Source organism: Dromaius novaehollandiae, chromosome 11, assembly GCF_036370855.1.
Source record: "Dromaius novaehollandiae isolate bDroNov1 chromosome 11, bDroNov1.hap1, whole genome shotgun sequence".
Classification (NCBI taxonomy): domain Eukaryota; kingdom Metazoa; phylum Chordata; class Aves; order Casuariiformes; family Dromaiidae; genus Dromaius; species Dromaius novaehollandiae.
Window position 1 is genome coordinate 27,426,083 of NC_088108.1, and position 24,203 is coordinate 27,450,285.

At 43.9% G+C, this 24,203-nt stretch overlaps 1 protein-coding gene across 2 annotated transcripts in view; it reads right to left on the bottom strand.

Moving 5' to 3' along the window:
• Window positions 1-24,203, bottom strand: part of MSN (moesin) — a 54,016-nt gene that overhangs the window by 22,136 nt on the left and 7,677 nt on the right. Inside the window, exons 1-2 of one of the 2 annotated variants that reach the window (XM_026096010.2) lie at window positions 10,079-10,099; window positions 3,356-3,439 (exon numbers count right to left, since the gene is read on the bottom strand). In XM_026096010.2, the coding sequence (XP_025951795.1) occupies window positions 3,356-3,439; window positions 10,079-10,084 (90 nt within the window). In that variant the 5' untranslated portion in view covers window positions 10,085-10,099. Of the gene's footprint in view, window positions 1-3,355; window positions 3,440-10,078; window positions 10,100-24,203 lie in introns of those variants that run through there. The other variant, XM_064518503.1, reaches the window with a different exon arrangement.

Sequence of the window (24,203 nt, forward strand, 5' to 3'; positions counted from 1 at the left end):
CACACCAGACAGTCTATATGCTGCAACAGCAAAACCGTAAGATAGCTTTATAGAGAACCTCGCTCTACCCCCAAAAAGCCTTGATGAAGGCAGCCACTGCTCAGCACCAGTACACGCAGAAAATACTAGATTAGCAATTGCAGAAGCACATCGTAGATTAAGGCAATGAGAACACAGACAGCCATAACCTTGCTCTCATACATCCCACCGTGGGACGCAAGACCTTCTCAGGATGAGACAGAGTGAGCAGACTTTTAATCAGACAGCAGACATTGCTTAGCCCCATTAGCAGTGTCAGCAGGGAGAAAAGCTCAACTAGCCTTTTCGCAGGAACTAATCTAGACAGCAGCTCAGATATTCGAAACATACACTGTCAGCTGGCACATAACCAGTAAAACATTTTTTAAGAAAGAGGACAGGAAAAGAAGTGGCTAAGCTAAAAGATCCCACTGTGCCTAAATACTCTAAAGAGTGAGGTCAGCAGGTGTTAGTTTTAGAGGGCAGTGATCCGAGACAGGAGGCTAGAAGCTCTCATATTTTGGTTTGGTATTCAATTTATCTCTTTATGCAAAGATTAAGAATTTGTTTGAGCATGTCTATATACCAGAAGTACCTGCTTTCCCCCTCCCCAACAATTTTAGACTCATTTATTATGGAAGTCTGACTAAAAATCTCTTCTGCAATAGAAGAGCCTTGGATTTTCCATCAAGAAATAAGCAGGCTGGTATGTATTTGTATTCTCAGGCCAGAATGAAAAGTTTCCAGTTGTGGCAGGAGCTGAATAGGTAGTTCCTTTGCAGCTGGTTTCCTTAACTGTCCAGAGCCACTTATTAGGCTTCAGGTCAGTAACAGAAGCTGGGATAAGCCTCCCCAACAATCCACTGACATAGCATAGCTTCCAAAATGCCTCAATCCATCCCAAAGATGGAAGGCTCGACTGCCCCACATCTACTGCCGGCTCCCTGCCTGACTGCTCACAGCATCCCCGAGCCCTGGCAGAGCAGTGCTCCTTCGGCATCACTCTTGCGTAGGTCCTGAATCGCCTAGGCAAAGCCTGCACGTGGTCACTGGTGAGGCTCTAGGACAGTCATTTTAATATTAGTCCTATCAAGAACCAACACTGCTTCCACAAAGAAATCTTGTGCACTAAACAGTAGAATAGAGCTTAATTTTTGTGGCTAAACCACTCATCCAGCAAGTCTCTATACAGACAGTTTGAAGAAGTGGTATACACTGGACCTTTCAGAAATAACTGAAGTTAGCTTTAGACACAATTTTTCTTTTCTACTGCACTTGAAGACACAGTATTTAGTTCCTCCTCCCTCCCTCTTGCAACTTCACCCACAGCCCAATGTGGCTGGAGCAAATCCTGCCTCATTTACATCAGCAGCTCAGAAACTTAGTTCTGTGACAGCATTTGTTTTATCCCCTCACACAGTGTTTACTGTGGGGAAAAAAAAACCACACAAAGCTTCTGTTTAGACAGGTGCAGTATGAAACGCACTGCAGGGAGGAGAATGTACAGCTGGTCAAGAACATGACACAAAGGAGTGAAATCAATTACTAAGACATGAAAAGTTCCCATACAGGAAGCATGATCAGATGCTCCTCAAATACATACAACCTGCTGAAGTCCAAGTCTGGCACTACAATTTCCATTTGTGCTCTACGTCAAGGGAGGCAAAAGCTGCAAAGCTGCAGATGGACTTGAGCTGACTGAGAAATTCACTCGCAGAGTAGAAATACCACTGAAGTCAGTAGTAGTGCTTCTTTAGCACCAGCTGCTTTATTTGGACAACCGTGTCAGAAATTAGATACAGAACAATAGTCACAAGAAGCACCCAACTGAGGGGACCCTTCTGCCCCACAAAACCAGCTCACCTTTTGAACCTTCTGATGAACTCGTAGCATGCCAAGTCAGTTTTATTGGAACATGCTTCTACAAAATAACTGTGGCGCAGCTGTGTTGTGCGCATGAACTCCAGACAGAATCCAGCACTCATTTCCACTATCAAACAAGTCAAACTTGAGATCACACAGTGCTGAAAGAAGTCTGGGAGCTACTGACCTACGCGGTAACATGCAGACAGCTGAGAAACGACAGTGCAACTCGGCACCTTCCCCAAAAGCTTTATTTGCCTTTCCCACTATGAAAGGGTGTTCTTTACCAAAAGGCTAGGATCTCACCCTGCTCCCCTCCTCTCAGGGCTGGGCTGCAGAGAGCACTGCGGTAGCTAGTGCTGAATCACCCAGATGAGTACGAGAGGAAGTAGCAGTTGTTGTATTCAAAAGTTAAAAAGTTAATAAATAAATTAGGTTTACTGGACTTAAATGAGATAGCTTATTTCTGTGGGTGGGTCAGCCCTGAAGTTTCTTTCTTCATTAAAAGCAGTGCAACGCAAAGCTGACCCCAGAACATCTAGCACTGCTGAACCACACCCACGTTTGACATATCTGGTCTGGCAGTTCCTTCATCTTGTCATTACTCTAAGACTCCTTTTCCTTAAGCTATTAACTTGTACAGATTCCTCTCCAAGCAGCAAAGCCTTGATTTCTTCCTCAGTGAGTTGACAAAGCCTCTTGCTGCTCTGCAAGACAAGACTACCTCACTTGCTAGTAAAACAGATGCTTTGAAGGGAAGGCAGTTGCCTAGATGTGGCCTTTGGGATTACAGCCAAGACACATAGTGGGGCCTGTCAAAGTCTGACAGCTGCAATTGATAACATCCCTCTTCAGCTGCTCCAAATTTTGGCTGCATGTCTCCATGCTTCTGCTTGGCCCAAAGTAGGAGGAAATCTGCCTAGCCAGTGAATGCAGAGGAAGGCTTAGGCACCCAAATGAAGCCAGCTCAACATAGACAGTACATAACTTTTTATAAAGACTTTCCTCAGAGCCTGATAGGAGTATCAGACAGCACATTGTTTCATCTGTACTCAAGAGTTGCAGCAACATTTGAAATCACAGCTACGCTTCTGTTCTAGAGACCAACTGCTCTTTGAAATCCATCATACAACGTTTGCACATAAGCCAACCAACGAAAGCTTACCAGCTCCCCCACAAGGCAGTTCCTACTTTATGAATTATGATTAGAGACATCTACTGCTTTCTAATTCTCCTTATGGGATACAGCAACAGTTGAGTTTCTTAGAGGTCAGAATAGGCCCCAGCACTGCTGGAGCTAAAAAGAGCATATTAGTTTTGAGAAAAGTGTGTAATTTTTTATTATGCTGAGTTCTCTTGAAGATACTATACTATTGTTTAATCTTTGAAACTCTTGTGAAAATGTTTCCTATTGTCTTAAGAAAAATTATAACATCAGCACCAACTGTAGGTCTTCCACTGCCCCATCACTTACCTGATCAAAGAGTTGCTTCCCTGTAGTGTTGGGCTGGATGGCAAACTCCAGCTCAGCATCCATGGTGGTAACACGCACACTGATCTGGAAGACAGAAGATGCATCATTACAACACTTGCGCCAAGTGACACTACACAGTAAAGAAAAGCCACATCTGTCTCCCTCCAGCGACCAGCTCCCAAGCCAGAAGCTCCACTGCCAGCAGTTACAAGTCTCCTGCCAGCAAAGCATTCCCAGCTCTTAAGAGTTTACTAGCAGAACATAAACCTTCCTGTTCTGTGGCATAAGAGTTCATTACATCTATTCCAACTAATATCGCTTCATGCGAGACAGCCAGTTACAGCTTATGAAGTTAGCTGAGTGTAGAATATCCCAGCACTTTTCACTAAAGCAAAGATGTTCCAGACTCGGTACACACAACCAGATATCCAACTTCTTCCACTCGAATGTCACAGAAGTCCTGGGAAGCATCAAGAACTTAGTGTGTTGCAGAAGGCCAGTGGATACAGAACAATACTGATCAAGTTTCCAGGGATTGTGCCTTATTTGCCCAAATATCCATAGTATGCTCAGAGGGCAGGATACAAAACAGACAGGATGCAAGGATGACCTTATGTGTTAAGGCAAAAAGAATGCATACTGAACTAACATATGCACTAATAAGTGCAGACACTTCACAGGGCAGCAGAAGAATCTCTAGATAGTGGTCTACCTCCTTCCAGAAGGACCTGGAGGTTAGAAGATCTCTGTAAACACTAAAGAAGTGTTTTAGGTGTAACTTACTATGCAGTCAAGATTTCATAACAATATTAGGCCTCTGACATAAAAAGCAAGGTAGATGCAAGATCATGAATTGTCTTTTAGAAGAAATGTTCTACGACTCACTATCTTGACAGTAAAATCTCATAAGCATGTTTTCACATGTAAAATCAAAGTGGGAAGGGAACAGCAGCAAGGCAGTTTGCAGTTTCATCTCGCAGAAGCGAGAAAAATAGCTGTACATCGTAAGGACACACCAATAGTTTAACCAACAAAGGCTCTTCCCCTCAAAGAAGGTTGTAAAACAGAACTGATTCTATTCACAATTCCTGAACATCACTGGAAAATTTTTTGTAGATTCTTAGGAATAGACAGAAACACTCCTGCCTGAACATGGAGATGACTGCTAAGTTTTGACCAGGCTAATTTTAAGGCCCTCAGATACACCAAGTTGTTTGAGGATTCATTTCTATTTGCATACCTATCAATTTAAAAAGGGAAAAAAAATGCTCTACAGCTTATGTATACAAGCTGGAAATAGTTTTAGTACAAACTGTGTTCTAATGCTTTGCCACCAAAGCAAAGTTTCAAGACAAAGTTATGCAGATGAGATTCCCAGTGCACCAATCCCCAGCATACAGACACTACATTCATAGTCCTCTTCCTTGCCAACAGCCAAATTAGCCTGCATCACCAAATCCTGATTTATTTGTTCTTCAGTGCAATCAATCCTCTCATCCCTCCCTGCAAGCCTTCTCTTCCCTGGGTGGGGGGCAGGGAAGGCGTATGCTGTGGACGGTTTTACTAAAAATAACTCAAATTCAAATTTAGACTAGATTTTAACCACATGACACTAGAGACCTAAAAAGCAAGAGTAAGCAGAGAAATATTCAAGGAACCACCCAATACTGCTATGAAAGCAGCCAGTTCAGATTCCCTTATTTCTACTGACAGATTTCATACAGATTTCATCTATTTTACTAAGATATCGCAAGACTGCAAAGGACCTTCAACCAAATTTGTTCATAAACAAGAAAGACTCAGCTAGTTAAGACTGAGTCAAGTGCAAAGAGACCACTACACCCAAATATATCTCAAAGTTTCCCGGTAAGTCTGCTGCAGCCTGGTACTAGTCACAGCACTATTTGGTACTTGGTATCACCCGGTGATGAAGCTAGGGGTTTTCTTGTTTTGAGTTTACCTACGAATCTAAGCATATTCTCTAAGAGGCTAAAGGTAGGCTTAGCACAGCAGAGCTGAAGTCAGAAAGAGCTGCAGTTCTGATTGTAGCAGGGAGGGATATTTAGACAATGCTGAAGCAAAGAGATGATAAACAAAGAGACCAGAAATAAGCCGGTTTTGAAACCCTCTGAACCTTCTGACGCAATAAAGTAGAACTGAGAAACGACCATCCCACAGCAGTAGTAAGCAAAGAGCAAACGGCCTAAACTCATAAGCTATCAAGCTTTGTTTTAAAACCAGCAGCTTCCAATAGCATGCGTTTGCCTCAGGACTTCTCTCTATACCTTCCCAGAATTAGCCTCTCCAGAGTCTAAATGTCGACAATTGGCTGATTTTACAGTCCTTTGGTGAACCAGGAATCTTAGCGCTTGCTAGAAGTGCTGAGGGCCCCCTTAACAAAAAGCTTTGCTAGTTGTACTAGGCAGCTGACTCTTGCACAGGTAGCCAGTTGGCTGCCTTGCACGTCTGCCTTGCCTGGAACACACACCGGTGAGGGCAAAGGTGTCTGTAAGCCACTTACGAGTGTAAGAGGGGTGACACGAAGCAAGCCATTAAGCAACAGGTTGTTTTTTGATTGTTTATTTTAAAGTTTTTTTCACCTAAACCACTGTTACTGCATCAGTGACCAAGGAAGGAAAATAGTCATTTTGCTCCACTGTTTAAGGAGAAAATCCAGTAACTACTGCTGGCTGAAAACATCTGCACAGGTGATTGAATGCTAAAATACCCGAGCATGGTGGAAGTGCCAGAAAACAGAACTGAAACATTTGTGGCCAGCTCTTTCCATCTTGGGCCTGAATAGCTTTTAAGCATCACTCCAAATCAGACCTTAAAAATTAAGATCAAGCTGCTTCAATAAACAAGCATTCTTACAGAATACATAATTCATGCAGAAATCTTATTGTAAGACTTGTATCTTTGTTGGGACATTAAAATAAGCTCCCATGTTGGAACCAGCAAAATTCTTTCACTGTCACTCACTCAAGTGCACTTATGCTATCTGAGCAGTTGCAGTCCTTCAATTAGTACATCAGTAGCAAGGGATTTACTTTTGTCCCTAGAAGAAGCCCTCTGTACTCAAAACGAGTAGCAGCCTCAGGATTAGGAGCAGCAACGAAGTCTTGAACGGGGTCTGCGCTGGAGTTCAGGCTGTGCTATTTCAGAGGCTCGCATGAGCTAAGATACCACAGGAAACGGGCTTGTGCTTTACAGAACCACACCCTGGTAACGTTAGCTTCCCCAGTCTGCACAAAGTTGTAACAACACATTAAACAGAGCGCTGATGTTAACTGTCAAGGGACCGAGCGAGGGAAAGCACGTCCTGGGGTGCCTCGGCGACATTCTAAGCGGTTTTGTGGTAATTCCATACTGGGCTGGGAAGTGGGCTGCTGAAAGTTTGAGCTCTGTAAGCGTTATTGGTGTGGAAACAACATACAGTGAAAAATTTTTTTCCCATATGCTGCTAAGCTGTTTTCTGAGCCAGCTGTTGTGGCTTGGCAGAGCAAAGTGAGGATCCCACCGTTTCAGGTGGTGGGAGGCACCGCTCTCCACTCCCAGCCAGCCGATAAGAGACGGGAAACAATACCTCGGAGCAGATGCAGCCTGACTAGGGTGTTTTGCTCCAGCTCAAGAGCTTAAGCACTGGTGCAGAAAATCCAGATCGGTTCTTCTAGCATGTAAAGAGGCTGAGAAACCAAGGACCCAGGGAGGGAGCTCTGTTCCTGAAGATACCCGGGGACCACCTTACGCTGGGGAAAGGCCGTTTCACTGTGATGCTCACGTGTCCTGCCTGCAGCTCTCCGGGGCAACCTACACATCAAGACCTCTGTGGATGCTTCTAACCTCTCCCTGACAAAGTAACATGCCATGCCCGACACTTGCTCCATTCTCCCGATTCACCTGAAACCTTACTTTTACTGAGGCCACCTTACTAAGGCATTCCCAGCTGGGCACAACCCTACGTGGAAGTTACACAAGAGACATACAATAGATAAAGTGCTATACTGGGAGAAAACCATCATAATCCAGTCCCACCATAACTTAGACTCTTCTGTGTTTTGTCCCTTCTGAGTTACCCTGCCAAAGTGATTTTAAAACATGAATCTAATTCACCATCAGTGTTGATTCTAAGCAGGAATAGCTTCAAGACTGATTAGCATTAATCTTTTGCACTTTCTATTTCTAAATCACCCAGATGAGGTTTTCCTAGGCTAAATACCCTAGCATCTACAAAGTACTCAGCATCGGTTTGCCTCATCCCCATGGGAAACAGCTGTAGTGTTTGTATCGGAGCTCTCTTCCCAGCTCAGAATAAACACTTTTCTTCTAAGTAACAGCACAGGAATGGTAAACTGCTAGTCCCGAGTCAAAGGCACTGTACCGTCCCTTTCTCTACAGGCACCGACTCTCCACCCCATAACAAGATGGGGGATGACTGAGAAACCTGACTATTTTCCCAGGGAAATACATCAAGACCACTAAACTGGAATGCTCCAGAGCACAGCCAGGCAGACGCGGAGACGGGGCAAGCCTGCAGGACAGCCACACCGATCCCCCAGTAACACCTTCGGCCGAGAGCAGGCACAGCCGTCGGTACGCTTACTGTTTGGTTTGCGAGCAGAATGAACTGATCCTCAATGCAACAACCAGCCTGGACTGCCAAGCACACACGACTCCTGCTCCGAGAGTCCAGACAGGGAAGGCACACGCTTCCGATACAAACGATGGGAATAACAGTGAGGAAAAAGACATTACCCTCCCACTGACCAGATCACAAGGTCCATAGTGCCAGCACTGATCCCCAAGTACACTGTACCCATTTTCTGAAATTGGCTCTTAGTAAACTCGTCTTAAACTCCCAACATTCAAGAAGTGCTGTTAGAGGACCTGCTACATTTCATCACCAACAGATTTACCAAAAATACTATCCTAATGCAGTAAGTTAAACTGAAATTCTATTTAAGGCAACCCTTTGAGCTCATTCATCTTGGCATTTATAGTGTAGTCAATACTGCATCCAAGTGTCTGCCAGCCTTGAAATTCTGCTTAGCTCTTAAACTAGCAGAAGTTTTATCCTAGTAGCTAGCCTCTAAAGAGGCTTCATTTGTTTTTACATTATCATTTAATATAATATTTTGCATACAAACAGCTAACAATATTGCATGAAGTGCTTCCAGGAATCCACCTTGCATATCAGAAGAAAATTTAAAAATTTCAACAGGGAACTTCACACTCACCAAGCTAAAAAGTCCTCAGGAAAAAAAATAAAATAAAAATAACTGATTCATTTCATAACATCACCTACAGGAAAGAGCCAGAAACCTAGTAATTCTTCCTCACCTCTCTTTGAGGCATTGCCATTGTTTTACCAGTCAAAGCAGGGCTACGCATCGTCCCTAACACAGCACACTAAAAAGCTTCCTGCTGCCAAGGACAGCGTTGTGGCAAAGGCGAGACCTCCTGCACAGACAGAGCCCTTTGCATGGATGAGACACTGCCCCAGTGCCAAGACTGCAGGCAGAGAAAGCTCCTTTGGATGTACAAAAGCCTTCGCAAGCTGCAGGGCACCAGCACCTCCTCCCGCAGCAGCGGACAGCAGGAGACAGGCACCTGGTGCCACTGTTAAGCTTATTTGCAACAGGTCTTTTCAGAAGTTTTAACTTTCCCCATATACCTTCCAGTCTTGCTTTTTGCCTCATTGCAATTCTCAAGAAGTTTTACTAGCAGCAACAGTTATCAGTTATTTTCCAGATCTTTGAATGAACCCTATTAAATAACCTGCTGTAACTACTTCCTAGGAGGACGGTTTGTAGCTGTATATGGAAGGACAAACAGGAAAGATTGATACCATCATACTAAACAACAGCTATTACTGGTACTCCAGTAAGTTAAGCAGCGTAGGAGGTAGAACAGATAACTGTTTGTCAAAAACTTTGAGACAGGAACAGTACCAGAAAATTAATGTCAGAATATTAGGTAGAGTCAGCACAACAGAGTATCGCTTCTACAAAACCCTGACCTTGAGTTATTAAAACTTCTTTCCTCCCTGTACTTCCTGAATGCAAGGAGCCTGTTATACATTGCTAGTCTGCAGGCTTCAAGCCTCAGATGCTGTTTCCCAGGTTTATGCCATCAACCAGACAGCTGCCAGAGAAAACAGCATAAACTGCATTAGGGAAAAAGCTATACTTCATCACTCATTTGACTATCATGGAAAAGCAGCAAGTTTATTTGAAGAGAAATTCCAGGACATCCCTTCATCTTTAGAGACCCTATATATTTCAGGGCACCTGTTCACCCAACAGTTACTGCAGGTGAAGATACCAGACTAACACCATGCATCGGTATCAACAGTTCTAAGAAATACTGTAAGCCCAGCTAAGTCACATGAGGAACTCCAGATCTTACAAGGCACCCTCGTGATCTGAACATCTGCCCCGTTTTGACCTTCAGCAAGACCAACAGCAGCATGGCGAGAATTGCTCCACTAACCCAGCTACAGCCTCCCAAGCGTTTTTCAGAGGTCAGATGCTTCTCAGCACCGCACTTCACACCCAACTGAGCAGATCGGCTCACCTGGGCCCTGCCACTGCGTTCACCCAGCGCCCTGCCGGAAGGGCAGGGGCTGCCTGCCGACCCGGAGCACGCTGGGGCTGCCTGCCCTGCTGGGGCCCAGGAGCAGCACCGGCGGTAAGGCCCCCCCGCAGCACCCGCAGTACTCACAGACATCTGGCTGCTTTCCGAGTGCCGGCACTCCTCCGAAAACAGTCCCAGGCCTTTTGTGTGTCGGGTGAGGCTGGACTCGGGTCATATGAAAGCGCTTGCAATTTCTGAAGGGATTACTTTTAATTAAACCAAGCCCCCTTCCAGCAGTCTTAAAGGGCCTTTTCATACCCCTAAGCTCATCAGGGAGCAGAACAGCAGCAGGCACGCCCAGGCCACCAGCCCGACCCCCACACGCTGCAGCCCGAGGAGGAAATATTAACCCTCCAAACGGTGCCTGCGGCTTGGCAGCTCTTCCCAGCCCTCCCTCCATTCCAGGGGCACAACGCTCCTCATCTGAGGCAGGGAGGCACAGGGGCCACGGAAGCTGTCCTGCTGCCACCCCACTATGCCAGTTTGAACAAATTCGCCATAATATAATAAAGGAGGGGCTTGCCCACCTCTGAGGCACTCAGTATCAGAGAACCAGAAATACCACTTCTGTGCTACATAACATGCATTACAAAATCCCCCTTCCAGGCATTCATTCTGTCTTCGCTTTGCTAGCTCGCTACAGCCTGTAACAGGAACTCACTCTTGCAAGAACGTCTAATGTGTAGTCTGAAGACAAAGAACTGATGTTACATGAAAAATTAGCTTTTTTGAACATACAGGTTGTAGTCATCGTCAACTGAAAAACTAAAAGCAGACACAAGCAAAGATCATTATCTGAAAGCTTTTTACCCTTTATACAAGAAATCCTTAAGATTGTTGTAACAGAGGAAGTTTGTCCTTTCCCCACACATCCCCTCTGCCTTCTTTGCACACGTGACACGACAGCATCTAAGCTGATTTTGCAGCGGTTATGATCAGTTATTCAGTTGGGGCTATTTTTAACGTCATTTCTGACAGACAATTTGGAGTTGACAGTACCCTTCAATAACATGCTAGTTACAGATGTGTCCCAACCTTCTGCATCTGCTCTGTCTTAAGAGGTGACACAGGACAGTTAGCTGTAGATCAAGGACCACATTTGTGAAGATACTGAACTGCCCAGGGATCCTGCAGCTTACTGCCTTTCTTACAGGTTACAGTACCTAGGCACCCAGCCACCACTCAGAGTTAGCCTAACGTTACAGTATCAGACTGCTCTACAGGAACAAGAGGCACGTGGCTGTCGTTACAGCACGGAAAGTGCCAACCGTAAGAGTCCTGGACTCGGCAAGAGACGGCAGGTCTGAGGCTCACAGTAGAGTCATCTACTGAAGGAAACTTGAGTTCATACCTATAAAACCAAATTTAAAGAAAACACCTGCAGAGGGAACCAGAGCACGGGACTAGTTACTTGATCTCAATTAATGGGCTCACCCAGGGTCTAGGACAAGCTAAGCAGAGACATCAACTGCAGCAGTCTGGAAGCACAGAAAGGAGCCCCACTTACGAGCTTCAGCAGCAAGTATTTTTTCTGCCCTGTTCCGTTACCCTCAGCACTGCCACCCTTGCAGAAGGCCAGGAGGGACTGCGTGCCCCGTGCGCTGCAAAGCGTACATCACCGGGCGCTAGCACAAAAGCACGAGGAGCCAGTAGCATCCGCCAGTTTCTACTGGAAAGTACCTATTGCTGCTGAGTGACCTAGAGAAGAAACAGCAAGATTACGCTCAGGCAAAGCACTCCCCAGCTAAACTACAAATGTGATCCAACATGAGCGTATAAGCACCGGTTTATGGGCAAAGCACTGTAGTCACATATGCAAAATCGTGCTCTATCCTAGGTACACCATGCATATTAGTAGGTCCACTTACAAAAGTGCTCTCTACAATCTAAATCAACAGGCAGATAGGGCTGAGCACTGCGCCTTCAATGAAAGGCATACCAAGGTCAGTTTGAACTAAAATTAAGAAAAGAGCAGATCACTCTGTGGTGACACGACTGTTGTTCACCCAGCTTTCCTTCAGTTTATCATACAGGAGCAAGTTGGGAGAAGGCACCACCAGTTCGCATCTCAGGAGGACACAAGCACTGATAACTCCGGTGTCCTCTGAAGCCGGTAACAGGGCAGCGAGCCGCGCTCCGTTCCAGTACACGCTGACCCGAGGTGCAGCCGCTGCAGCCCCCCTCCAGCTTCACTACACTGCCATGTGCCCGCTGGCACGAGCGCTAACGAGACAGGCCAGGGAGGGACCAGATTTGGGCTTGCGTGGCTGTGGTCCTTCCCTGTGCAGGAGCACAGCAGCGAGCTGGTCCAGAGGCAGACCCCCCGCGGAGCCGCCCCTTAGCAAGGTCACACCCCAGCTGCATCCCTCACCCCTCCCGGCTACTCGAGTCTTGAGCAAGGCAAGCCGCCCTTGGGGGAAGCAAGCTGCAGCTTTCACACAGCTTCTGAAGAACCAAACGGTTGAGAACAGCAGGGCTAAAAAGCTGCCACAGGAAGTGAGCCACAGTTACTGCATTCAAGACTGAGAAAGTTCATAGCTTTGAAGAGCCTCCTTGCAGAAACTGAACTGAGAAAGGGTGGAGGAGGGAGCTGGAGGAAGCCAGACGTGCCCTGTGACACAAGCAGGCATCTGACCTTTTATCTCACTTCAGCAGAGGCACCGAAGCGGGTGTTGCCAGTGCAGAAATTTTCTGTCCATTTCTTCCAGCAAAATACACCTTTGTGGAACTGATTTAGCATCATCAGCAGACTGGGGGGGAAGAGAGCTGGTTACAGCATCCTGGCCGTTAATATAAGAGCTGTGCTGCCACTTACCTACTCTAGCAGTTGCTGACTAATACTGAAGTCTTTCATAAGTGCCTCTGTCCCATGCAGAGCTTGGAAAGTGGAGAAATTTTGCTCTATCTACTAAAGAGGTTCAAAGTAAGAAGCTGATTTTAGTGTCCATTCTGGCAGCATTTCCTATACAAGTATTCTGATAGCACTTACAGCTAGCATTTTACCAGTGTTTGAGAGCCAATTCTTATTTCTGAAAAGGGGAAAAAAAACCTCAACAAGTTTGCATGAAAAATCTGGTATAAAATATAATGCTAAAGCAATCAGTTTCAAAAGGAAAGAGATTTATCCTAATATAAACCCTGCACACACTGCAGTGTTAGAGCCCCAAATACGTATGTGTTTGGCTGTTACCACAGGAGACTATTTTGGAAGCTATGGTTAAAATGGCAAGTAGCTTGCCCACATAAACATAAAATAGAATTCTAGGTGGGGTTGGGGTTTTTTTTCCCCCTCCAAGAAATGCCAGGCCTCACCAAGTGATTTTGCAAGTTTAACTCTGCAAATTTTCTGCTTTAATGACCAATGTTTACTGCCTATTTAATTCCCTGCTTGACCACCTTGTGAAGACACTGTTCTTCAGCCAAATATTAATCAGAATAATTTTGAGAAGTGCATTCCTCCTGACATGAGGAAGTGTTTCCCCTTCTCCTTCATTCCTTTCAGCAGTTCATGGAAGTACCATCTCAATATCCACCAGCTTTTTTTATATGCCAAAAATCAGTGCAAAAAGATTAAGATACATATCATATCCAATTACAATTCAGCATGCTGGTGGAGGGACCAAAGTCCCTCGAGATGTATTTCCCAGGTCCTTCTTGTCATAGCTGTGGATTCTTCTAGCTGAAGAGCAAGACCCCCAGCAATAGCCATCTACACCGGATGCTTATGAAAATATACATTATACACAGTTAAAAACTCTTTAGACTTAAGGAGGCAGGAACATGAGCAGATGAGCTGTACACTAGAACTGAGTGCAACGGGTTAACAAAAGCAAAAAGAATAAAGACCAAGTTATGTGGAGAGGCATATCAGTGAAGGATCTGTGCTGTTTGTTCCCAGCAGAACAGCCTCTTATTGCAGAAAGTCTACCTGTACTTGAAACAGAGCAGTACTCCAGAGCAGCAGCAAGACCTACTAGTTACCATGACCACCCTTGTCAGAAGGGCAACAATCAACAGAGACGGGCACAGATTTCTGAATCTTTTCTCTACCAATCTCTGTCTGCGATAGGGCCATGGACAAGATACTCCGCATTTCAATTCTTCCTTCTCATGAGGGATCTCCTCACAAACCTACCACCAAAAAATTAGCTTAAGCACTCTAAAAACAGTGTATCGGTAAGCTGTATTATCTTACTGTATCATCTTACCACATCAATTCTAGCATTTAGACCCTTACCACTATTGCCTTATTTCCATCCTCCCATCATGGGATAAATTTGGGCTGCTTATCTGCCAACAATGAGGAAAATATACTTCTTCCATACAGCCCCCGGTAAACAGGAATGCTCCTATGAAAAGACCAGTTTCCTTGAAGACACTGCTGCCATTTAAGAGGTACTGCCTACGGAGCAGAACAGCATAGCAGTACTTCGCTGCTTTCATGGCTCTCAAGACCAAGTGTCAGAAGTCATGACTACCTCCCTTTGAACTTCCCCTAATAATCTGAGGGGTCTGATTATGGGCAAAGACGAGCCTGAGGGAATCCTCTCTGCAGAACTTGTCCATCAGTCCAGACATCAGTTACCCACGTTAAGTCAGGAAGTCTAGTCCAGACGTCATCCTTATATAAGCCAAGGCTTCTTCATTCTTAGTAGTGGAGAACCAAACTTGTTACCCAAAGGATAAAGTGTCCCCATGAAGAGAATTCCTTGGCAGTATATTCACAGAACTCACAAGATGGCTTCAGACAAGTCTTTCCCATATTCAAAAGGGCTGATGTTTACAGCTGCCTTACTTTAGAGGCTGCCTTCCCCCACCTCCCACAAAAATTCTGTTTTTTCCATAGGATCTTGAAGGTAGAGAGCTGTCTTCTTCCAATAGTGCTAGCAAGCACATACTAATAATGCAAGAATACAGAGACATGAAAAGCCTGTTTTTTATTTTATAGTGCTTCTTCATGAGTTGGAGAACTTGGAACTCTGGGAACATCATTTATCCAACTTATTTAGAGACCAGATTTGGGGTCTCAGGCAGCTTTTTCAGGAATAAACGTTCTGCTTTATAAGACTGTTACTACAAAGTCAGTCATTCAAATACATATACATATATATACACACATATATAAAAATAAATAAAATAAAAGCAGATCGGGAGTTCTCGTACCTCCCTCACACGCACGCACCATGGCTTCCAACAGCCATTAAAGTCATTAATGACAAGATTCCAGGTTAAAACTACTTGAAGATAATTCCCTCCTTTTCCTACCTCCCAGCAGACAGTAACCAGCCACGTCCTCCAGCGGCACCCATTTCAACATCATGGCTGCTACTAGCTTGCCACCCTGTTTGGAGGGCAAACGAGTTTCAGTTTGACAAGAGGAACTGAAAGATAAGACTACCAGACCAGTAAAAGAAGCCATGGGTGGATGTCCAGATTTACAGTCAAGTCCAGGCATTTGTATGTCACTTCTTACACAAGTTATTCACAACTTTGTGCAATGGGTCAATTCCTCTATTTTTGCCATTTCCTCTCTCATAAATAGATTCCTCACGCACCTCCCTTTTCTTTCCTGTAACTGTTCCAAGCCATAATGCTGCCATTTGCTATTCCTTTAGAGTCAGTTTGAAAAGAACCTCTAGAAAAACTATTTTTGTAGCAGTTACTTGGGCTAAGTAGAGAGAACACCCTTTATTAGTCAAAATCCAGAAGCAGATTAAAAAAAAAAAAAAAAAAAAAAAGCAAAAAACCACATAGCCCTTCCCCCACAATATTTTAAGCAGGAAGCAAAACCTCAAAGCAAAATCCAGCCAGATGCTGTTGTCATCATCAAATTCTATGCTCTGGGCAGCTTTGAGACTTTTTTTAATACCCATTTGTTTCATGCACATTAGAAGGTGCTATTCTCTGAAGAACCAGTGCGTATTTATTACGGTGTCTGAACCTCAACAGTAGGGTTAGAAGTTGTGCTTCACGTGTCTGAGCCTAACCACATCCCTAACTAAAGCTCTTCAAGTTAAGGGCAGTGAGCATGTCTGAAATGCCAGCACTGGTATGTATGACATTCTTCACAGCCATCACCTGCACCTCCCAGGCAATGCTAACCACAGGTCACAAACAAAGAGCTTGTCCTCCTCTTCCCCCAAAACATACACTGCACTAGTGCTATGACCGTGGCTGCTACTGCAGTAGCTTAACTGGTGAAACACTTACCACCACCACCCTGCACTGGAAAGTTTCAGGGTTTCTGAGAAGATTCTTAGATTTAGCTTTTTCACCTAAACTTGCCTTAGTCTAGGTCTTCCCTCCCCAGCTTCGCTCCAAAGTCAGGGGATTTCCCAGTACTTTTTATCAGCTGCAGAGGCACAGGACAAGGGGTTAAGCAGACAAGCCTGGTAGCCAAGATGCATTTCCAAATGGCCAATAAGCTTTCCAAACCTGGCATCCAGTGGATGTCTGCTGAAGTTACAAGCAGCTATTTTGCTGGAAGTAGCTTAAAAACAAGATCAAGGCAGGCTGTTAAGACAAGTGTGAGCTGCTTAGGGGCAGCACAACTATACTAAGTATCTGAGGCTCCCAAGTTACAGACTAAACCACTCATTCCCTATGTAAAGGGCTCTAAGTTCACCTACCTTTAAAAATAATTTCTAATTGTAACTTCTGGAATTGAGAGCACTTAAACAACCAACCCACTAGGTTCAGCAAGTTCTGCGTATCGCTCAACAGGCTTCACAAGGAAGACAGCATGAAGACTGCAGCTGTGGCTGCGAGCTCTCCCTTCCTTCCCGCAGGATTCTAGTGTTTGGATGAACAGGCACCGTTCTGACTTATCTGTTGCATGCGATTTTCAGTTCTTCTACCAAAAGACAGATGACACTTCAGCTCACAGATGACAGAAAAGGGCAGCTAAACACAGGTCTGCCTGTTGGGGAAGACAGCCAAAGCAATGCCTGGGTGCGGCACACCAAGCTCTCGGCCAGCTCGGTGCTTGCTGAGCACCCGAACAAGAGCCAGACTTCGAGGAGCTAGAACGCAGCCTTGCTGCAGGATCCGGCTGTCCAGACTATGAGCCATCCCTCCGGATTCAACTGCAGGCAGAGGCAAATGTGAGGCAAAGCTGTTTCATCATCCTGTGATTTTCAGTTTATCATCTCTAGCATGCCAGACAAATCCTGCAATTTCCTTTCAGTACAGGGTGTCATTTGGGAGTGGCAGCCTCTTCATATCTATTTAGGTCACAGTTCCCTAAAATGCAGGATTTCCCTGAAACAGCTCAGTTCTCCACTTTTCCCCCCCTCCCAGATTTGCTTCCCTCTCCACCCAACTACTTCAGGTTTTAAATAGCTGTTGGGACTGTACACAGCTTATAAAAGACCAACTTGTGATTGCCAAAGTACCTTTTTTATTTTAAGCTCTGTCTAGTTCAAGCACTTGAGCTTTCCTAACATAGAGGAGAGTGGCTACAGCACTGGGACACACAGAATCCCCTGTGCCAGAAGGCTGGGGAACGGGGGTGGAGCTGCCCGCGGGAACCCCGGAGAGTGGTGGCAGCACACCACAAGTACAGTCCCGCTGCCACCGCAAATCATCCTAAAGGGCCTGTCGCCACGCTGCACATTCCCATTGCCTTCTTTGGATCAGCATTAGCACTCACATGACTATGAAACGAGCAGGACCAAAGAGTGAATCAGGCTGAAAATAACTCTTCTGTTATTTTTCCCAGCAGAATCAATTCACTGGTCCCACTCACTGCACTGACCCAAGGACATTAGTACAGGTGATACGGAGAGGGAAGGGTAAGATGGCTCTGGGTACAACTGGACAAGATAGGCCAAGCTATTTAACTACTTCTTATCCCTCACTCCCAGGCACTCCCATTTTATCCTTTGTACTCGCTCTGGTACTCGTTCAACCCCTTGGTGAGACTTTTCCCCGATCCAGCCACACATACCCATGTCATTAACCCAGTTTTCTGCTGAGACAGCAAAACAGAACAGATCCACCATTGAGTTGGACTAGCAGAGCCAGCGCAAAGCAGAACCACACAGACAGGAGCAAAGCCTCCCCTTTTCAGTAGCAGCAAGCCATAAAAGAACTTAAACATGCAGACAGTTGATCCGGTTTATTAAAGGCTGCAATTAAACATGCACTCCGAGTCCACATTCTCACACGCCCCTTGATGTACATTGCTATTTGAAACCAGGCTATTTGAAAGAAAGCCTGATAAACCCCAGGTATCACTTAACATCTAGATACATGCATGAAGAGACTGCTAAATGCCTGGCAATCCCTGTGCTCAAGGAAGAGTTAACACATCTTCCTTTCAAGTACAGACCCATCACACCACCCTTATGATGAGCAGAATTGAGAGCAGATAATACTTAGACATTTTAAAGATCAGGCAGACAGCAGAGGGTGCCATAATGAGACCAAGTAGTTAAGAAACAGCTATAGTAGAGGGTATCACTGACTTTCAGATGCAAGAATAAGTAACATTCTGAATCATTTTGCCATCTTGGGCAGAGAGCCTTTCACAGAGGCCCTGACTTAACTGAAGAAAAAAAACAGACTTCTGAATATATGAAAGCACTTACTTACCCCTTCCACCCCAGTTAATTTCCTCCTTTAAACTTTCAAGGTGTTCTAGCAAAGCCTGATCAAAAAAGTTATAGCTACCTGAACAGTTTTTGTATCTGGAAGCCTCGGATGAAGTCTAGTTGTCCCTACTGTTTTGCAAAGAGATAGGGCTACAGTTTACGGAACAGAATAAAGCTTTAGATTTCCAGTGACTGCCGCTGGATCAAACCATTCCCTGTCTGCTACAGGGATGCATCTTCTGAAACAATGTAATAAGCATTATTAGGAAGCCCCTATTACACGCATCAATGTCTTACTGCCTTCGGGTTCCAACAGTTTAACATGATCTTCTGGCCTACATTAACTTCTCGTGAAAAAGTGTTTATACCATAGTGCCTGGACATAGTCAGAGATGCACTGCATGGATCAACTGCACTAGCAGAGGGAATGGATGAGCTAGTTCCATTCGGTAGTTTCTGGGCTTATACTATGTGTTCATTAACGAAGGGCTTGCTTTTGACAGATTTTTATCCTTACACTTGACTAGCTCTTTTACTTTCCCCCACCTCCACGCTCCTGAGGACAAGGTTAAGAACCTCCAGGCACCTAGGCAGTGCTTTGCACGTTCAAGTACTTTCAAGACTGTTTGTCAAAAAGTCAAGAGTTATTGCCCACTGTAACCAAAACAAGACCCTGAACAACCCAATCTAACTTAGAAGTTGATTCAACTGCTCCAAGTATGGAGTCGGACCAGATGACTTCCAGACATCTCTTTCAACTCAACTATTTCGGAGATTCTGTAAGACTGCAGAGGCTGCGAAAAGCTACCCTGCATTAGTTGAAGTCTTTGTAATGTTCACGTCAGAAACTGACTTCTTGTATTAAGTGGGCAGAAGCAATTTCCTTACAAGATTTATAGTTTAAGTATGTAGGTCCTTAAACCTCCTCTACAAACAGAGGTGCCATGCACTACCCTTATGCAGCCAAATATATACAGAGGCAGAACTGTTAATAGTCTTCATAAAGCTATAGGTAAAAACTGAGAAACACAACTGAGCAGGAAGAAAAACTCCCAGATGCTGAGTAGGACTCCTGCATAAGTCAACATACATGCAAATACAACTTACGAAAGCAAGCTGCAGAAGTTACTAGACTAACCGGAGGCAAGGAGTCTGCAGGGCACTGTTTTGCAAGGGACACTCAGAAATCAACTTGAGAGCTTAGCTCTCATCCAACCCTGCTGTGTAGGAGTTGGGTTTTGTTGTGTTTTTGTTTTTCCATATGCCAAGGAATAGCAGCATGGGATTTGCAGACGTTACTTCAACTTTGATCAGAGCCTGGGGCTCCTTCAGCATTCCTGCATGCAGAGACCTCATGCCCAGCTGCAAATCTCCAGAGCACTGGAAGCAGTAAGGGCAGCTAAGTATTTGTCTTGCCTAGGCTTGCTGTGAAAACAGACAGGTTCACATGAATGCATCTAACAGTCCCTCCTCCTCTCAGGGAACGGCAGACCAATGAAATCACTTATTTTACAAGATTCTCTGAATCCCCTCAGATCTGAATTATTTACAAAGCCTTCCAAACACTGCCAAATTAAAGCTGGCATTGGAATATTGTAAATATATCTCACTGAAAGTCTTCTATGCCAAACTTTGCTGAGACCAAAATGTTTTGAGATAGAGGGAGAGGGATAAGCATAACTTGAAAGAACCAAGAAATACAGCATGCAATAGCAAGATGCACAGGAAAGGGTGATGTGACACATCCCTCCCTCAAACTGAGGGAAAACAGCTGACTGAGAAGCAAACTATGATTTCAAGGAATTTGAGGGGTTCTATGTCAAAAAACAACCAACTTTTTACAGTGTGCGTGAAAGACACTCTTTCAAAGCTTAGCCCTGGGAAAAGTGGCTGGTCACCCTGAATAAGCTACATTTGTCCTTATGGGCAAAAGAGACTTAGCACAGACGTGAACCAAGTACTGAGCAAGACAGAAATCCTACATATTAAACTTGTCAGAACTTCAGCAGCAAAGGGGAAGCAGTATAGACTTTAGGCAGATTTCTACTTGATTATTTATCATTTGTCAGAGCAAGCACTAAGATAACATCACATTTCCTGTGTATGATGCTGAAATAAGTACTGTTCAGAACTTCATCTCCTCTCCAGTTGACTGCTCTGACCTTTGGGTGATTTGGAAGCTACTCAGTCTTTCTGTTTGCTCTCTCTTTTGGTATAGACATTCAAGACAGACTCTAGAGCGATACACTGACAGTTGAAAATGCTAATACGACTCCTCATTTGAAAGGGATCTCCATCCTATTCTACTGGGTGTGCAAAGGGATATTCACACTGATTACAATATAAGCCTAATGAATTGCAGCTTGCAGGTGGCACTCAGCTTGAGACGCTAGTAACAAACCACCCAGCAAGAGCATGCAAAAGATTTGGGGGGGGGGGGGGGGTTTGACTTCATAAAACACAAAACACTGCTTTTTTGAGCACCAACTTCAGGTGCAAGGTTCTTTGCTTGCCTTGGGGGGCAAAGTGCTAATGTTACAGCAACACGGAAAGCCTGTCCACTCAGTATTCCAGGAAGGAGTATTTTACAGTCCAACTCCCACGAGCATAGCAGTACAACAGAGCTACAGGTTGGAGGACTAAGACACACTGCTTATTCAAGTATTTTCCTGTTTCAGTGATATAATATTTTATGGAGCTGAATAAGAATTCTTTCAAAGCCCACCACCTTCCCAACCACAGAATCAGAGCTTTCAGGTATTGAAAGTAGTATTAGCCTTTTCTGTTCACACTATCCAAAATGCTAGTAACCTTACTCACAGCACTTGTTTGAGGCAGCTCACAAAATGAGCAGTCATGCATAATACACAGTTCATTCATACAGCAACTTCTGGCTCTCCAGGAGAGAATGGATATTGCCTAGCATATAACCATTTCACTGCTCTTAAACTGCTTTCTGTATTTTACTAATGCAACCAAATTCAGCTGTCAAGTGTTTCTTGGTGGAAGACACAGATACTGCAACAAAGTTGTTCACACAGCATGTTTTCAGAAATAGGAGAAAGGTTTCTCATCTTGAGGTGATCTCATGTCCTGATGCTTCACTGAGGATAACAGTAGTCAGAGCTCTGAACAGAGAGAGACTGGATTCAGTCTACCTCAGCTAAAGTTCTCATTATCTACTCAATACAACAGATAAGAGAAAGAAAAAGACTATACTTTTGAAAAGTGTTTTAAGCTTCCTTAACATATAGATATATGCCAACATCTGGTTATTTCATATGTCCCTACAATATAATTACTGATGTTTGAGCTTTGGAACTTGTAAGTCTGATGTGGAATATAGTTACCTTCACATTTGGTATATAACATATGGTAGTTATGAAGGGTAAACTACAACGGCAACACCTTTATTATGCATACTGGGCAGAGTCTGCATTAATGGACACTGTCAAACAAAAGTTAGTGGAACATATTAATACAACGGGGTCTATTTTTGGAGGGGTATCTGGTGTCATCCTGAAAGAAAAATTGTAGTTTAAACAACAACAAAAAATTTGTATGTTCCAATTTTGCACCTTCCTATTGTGTAGGCATTTTGAGCACTCTATTGTCTCAGCTGCACTATACAAGTAATACAAGTGAGTTTCTTTCAACAAATCCACATTTTAAGGCAATTTTGCTTTCATGACATATACAGTTACCAAAATATCTATTTTAGTAGTCAGATATTAATCAGATCAACCAACTAGAGGTTTTGATGGACAATACTATCTAATTTCTTTCAGAGTGCAACAGAGGGATAAAACTCATATTACAAGGGAGTTAAACAGAAAGAAATTTTTTCATTATAGGACAAAATTTCTCAAGATAAAAGCTCCTACCCATCCAAAGACAGAAAAATACCTGATCTACTTTTAAGGAAGTTACAGGAGCTGAGTTCACTGAGAACCTTTCACTTTTGAGGTTCCCTCTTCAAAAAAGCTGCTCTAACAACCTTAAAGCTGTATGTTCAAGATACAACATGAAAGCATGGTGAAAGTCACACCAAAAAAAAAATAAAATAAAATAAAATAAAAATAAAAAACCAAACACACACCAGCAAAAAGTGAGCTAATACAAAACTATATCCATGCCTCCAAAATCTAACATACGGGCCAGAGCAGATAAGTCTTTCTTCAAAATAAGGGAGGGATAAGCATGGGAGTTTTCTTTCAGCTCCAAGTTCGATTTGGAATACTTTCATACCATAAATATTATGCAAGTTAATTGTCGTGCTTTTGTGAAAAATTTGGATTTGCTGACTTTTTTGACCAAGGGTCACCGTTACAACATCTTTTTTTAAGGTTAGCGACGTATCTAGAGCACCAGTTCTTAGAGTCAGTTTTGCTGCAGATAGACCATTGGTCAACTTCCGCGAGGTTGCGCACGGGAGAGGAAGCGTTTCCAAAGGAGCCTGTACAAAGACTTCTGCCCCTTGCTTGCTTGAATATGAACAGATCAACCATTCACCAAAGCGTCTGCTCACTGATCTGCTAAGTAAACCCTTACTTTTAATACATATGCACAAATCCCTCCATCTCTGTCATTTCTAACTAGAACAAGGGCTGCGCCATGAGCTGTCATACTAACAGAACAACTGTTTTTCTTCAAGAGGATGTACTAGATCACTAAGTATTGTGTATTTTTTGTATAGCTACTTTAATGTTGGGCAATTTGATGTTGCTTGAATTTGCTGGCAACGGAATTGCCTTACTTCCTTAGAAGGTGCCTTCAGAATCATTTGCTATCATTCTGCAAATCCTGTGGATTACGATCCTCCTACAATGAAACCAAGTCCTGAATTTTAATAGAGAAAGACATTGAAATAATGGGAATCCTCTTGTCCATCCAGCAGCCAGCCTGAGAAGACACTTAATATAGTGAGGTAGTAGAAACTTTTTTTTTTTAAACTCACTATTCTAGAAAAGCATATTCAGAGGGTGAAAAAATTCCACTTAATTATGCCACCCTTCCAGGAAAAAGAGGGGAAACACGTTGAGAACCCTGACACTTGATCCTAACAATGTCTGGCATCTCGGTTTTTGCACTGTAACCAAGCACATCATTAGTATTGGTGAGTCAAGCTCAATAAAGTTTAAAAGATATACTAAGAAGGTATTTAGCCCAGAATTTCATGCTTTATCAGACTGTGCCATATGAAACCAAGTACATTTATTAGAAGGTGTTACTAAATGACTGATCAGACTAAGAGCAAATTTTTCCTCTACTTAGTCACTTCCCCACCTTAAATACATCTCCCAATATAGAGAGAAAATTGTGAATCATAAGGCTTACCAAGGAGAAAAGAACAAATTAATGATTTATAGACAGACCAGAAATATAGCTCACGGCTGCAGGAAGTCATCCAGTTTTTCCTTTAAAAAGAAAATATCTGTAGCACATAGGAAGGTGCACAATAGTAGAGCTGCAGTTCTCCAGAATGCTCCAGGCAAGACTCTCTGACACTGACCTCAAGTCCAATCTAGACTTTCCAGTATTCACACTCCATCACACTGCCGAAGTCGGTCAGCTTGCTCGTGTCTTGGAGGAATACTAACAGTCCTATAGACTTGCAA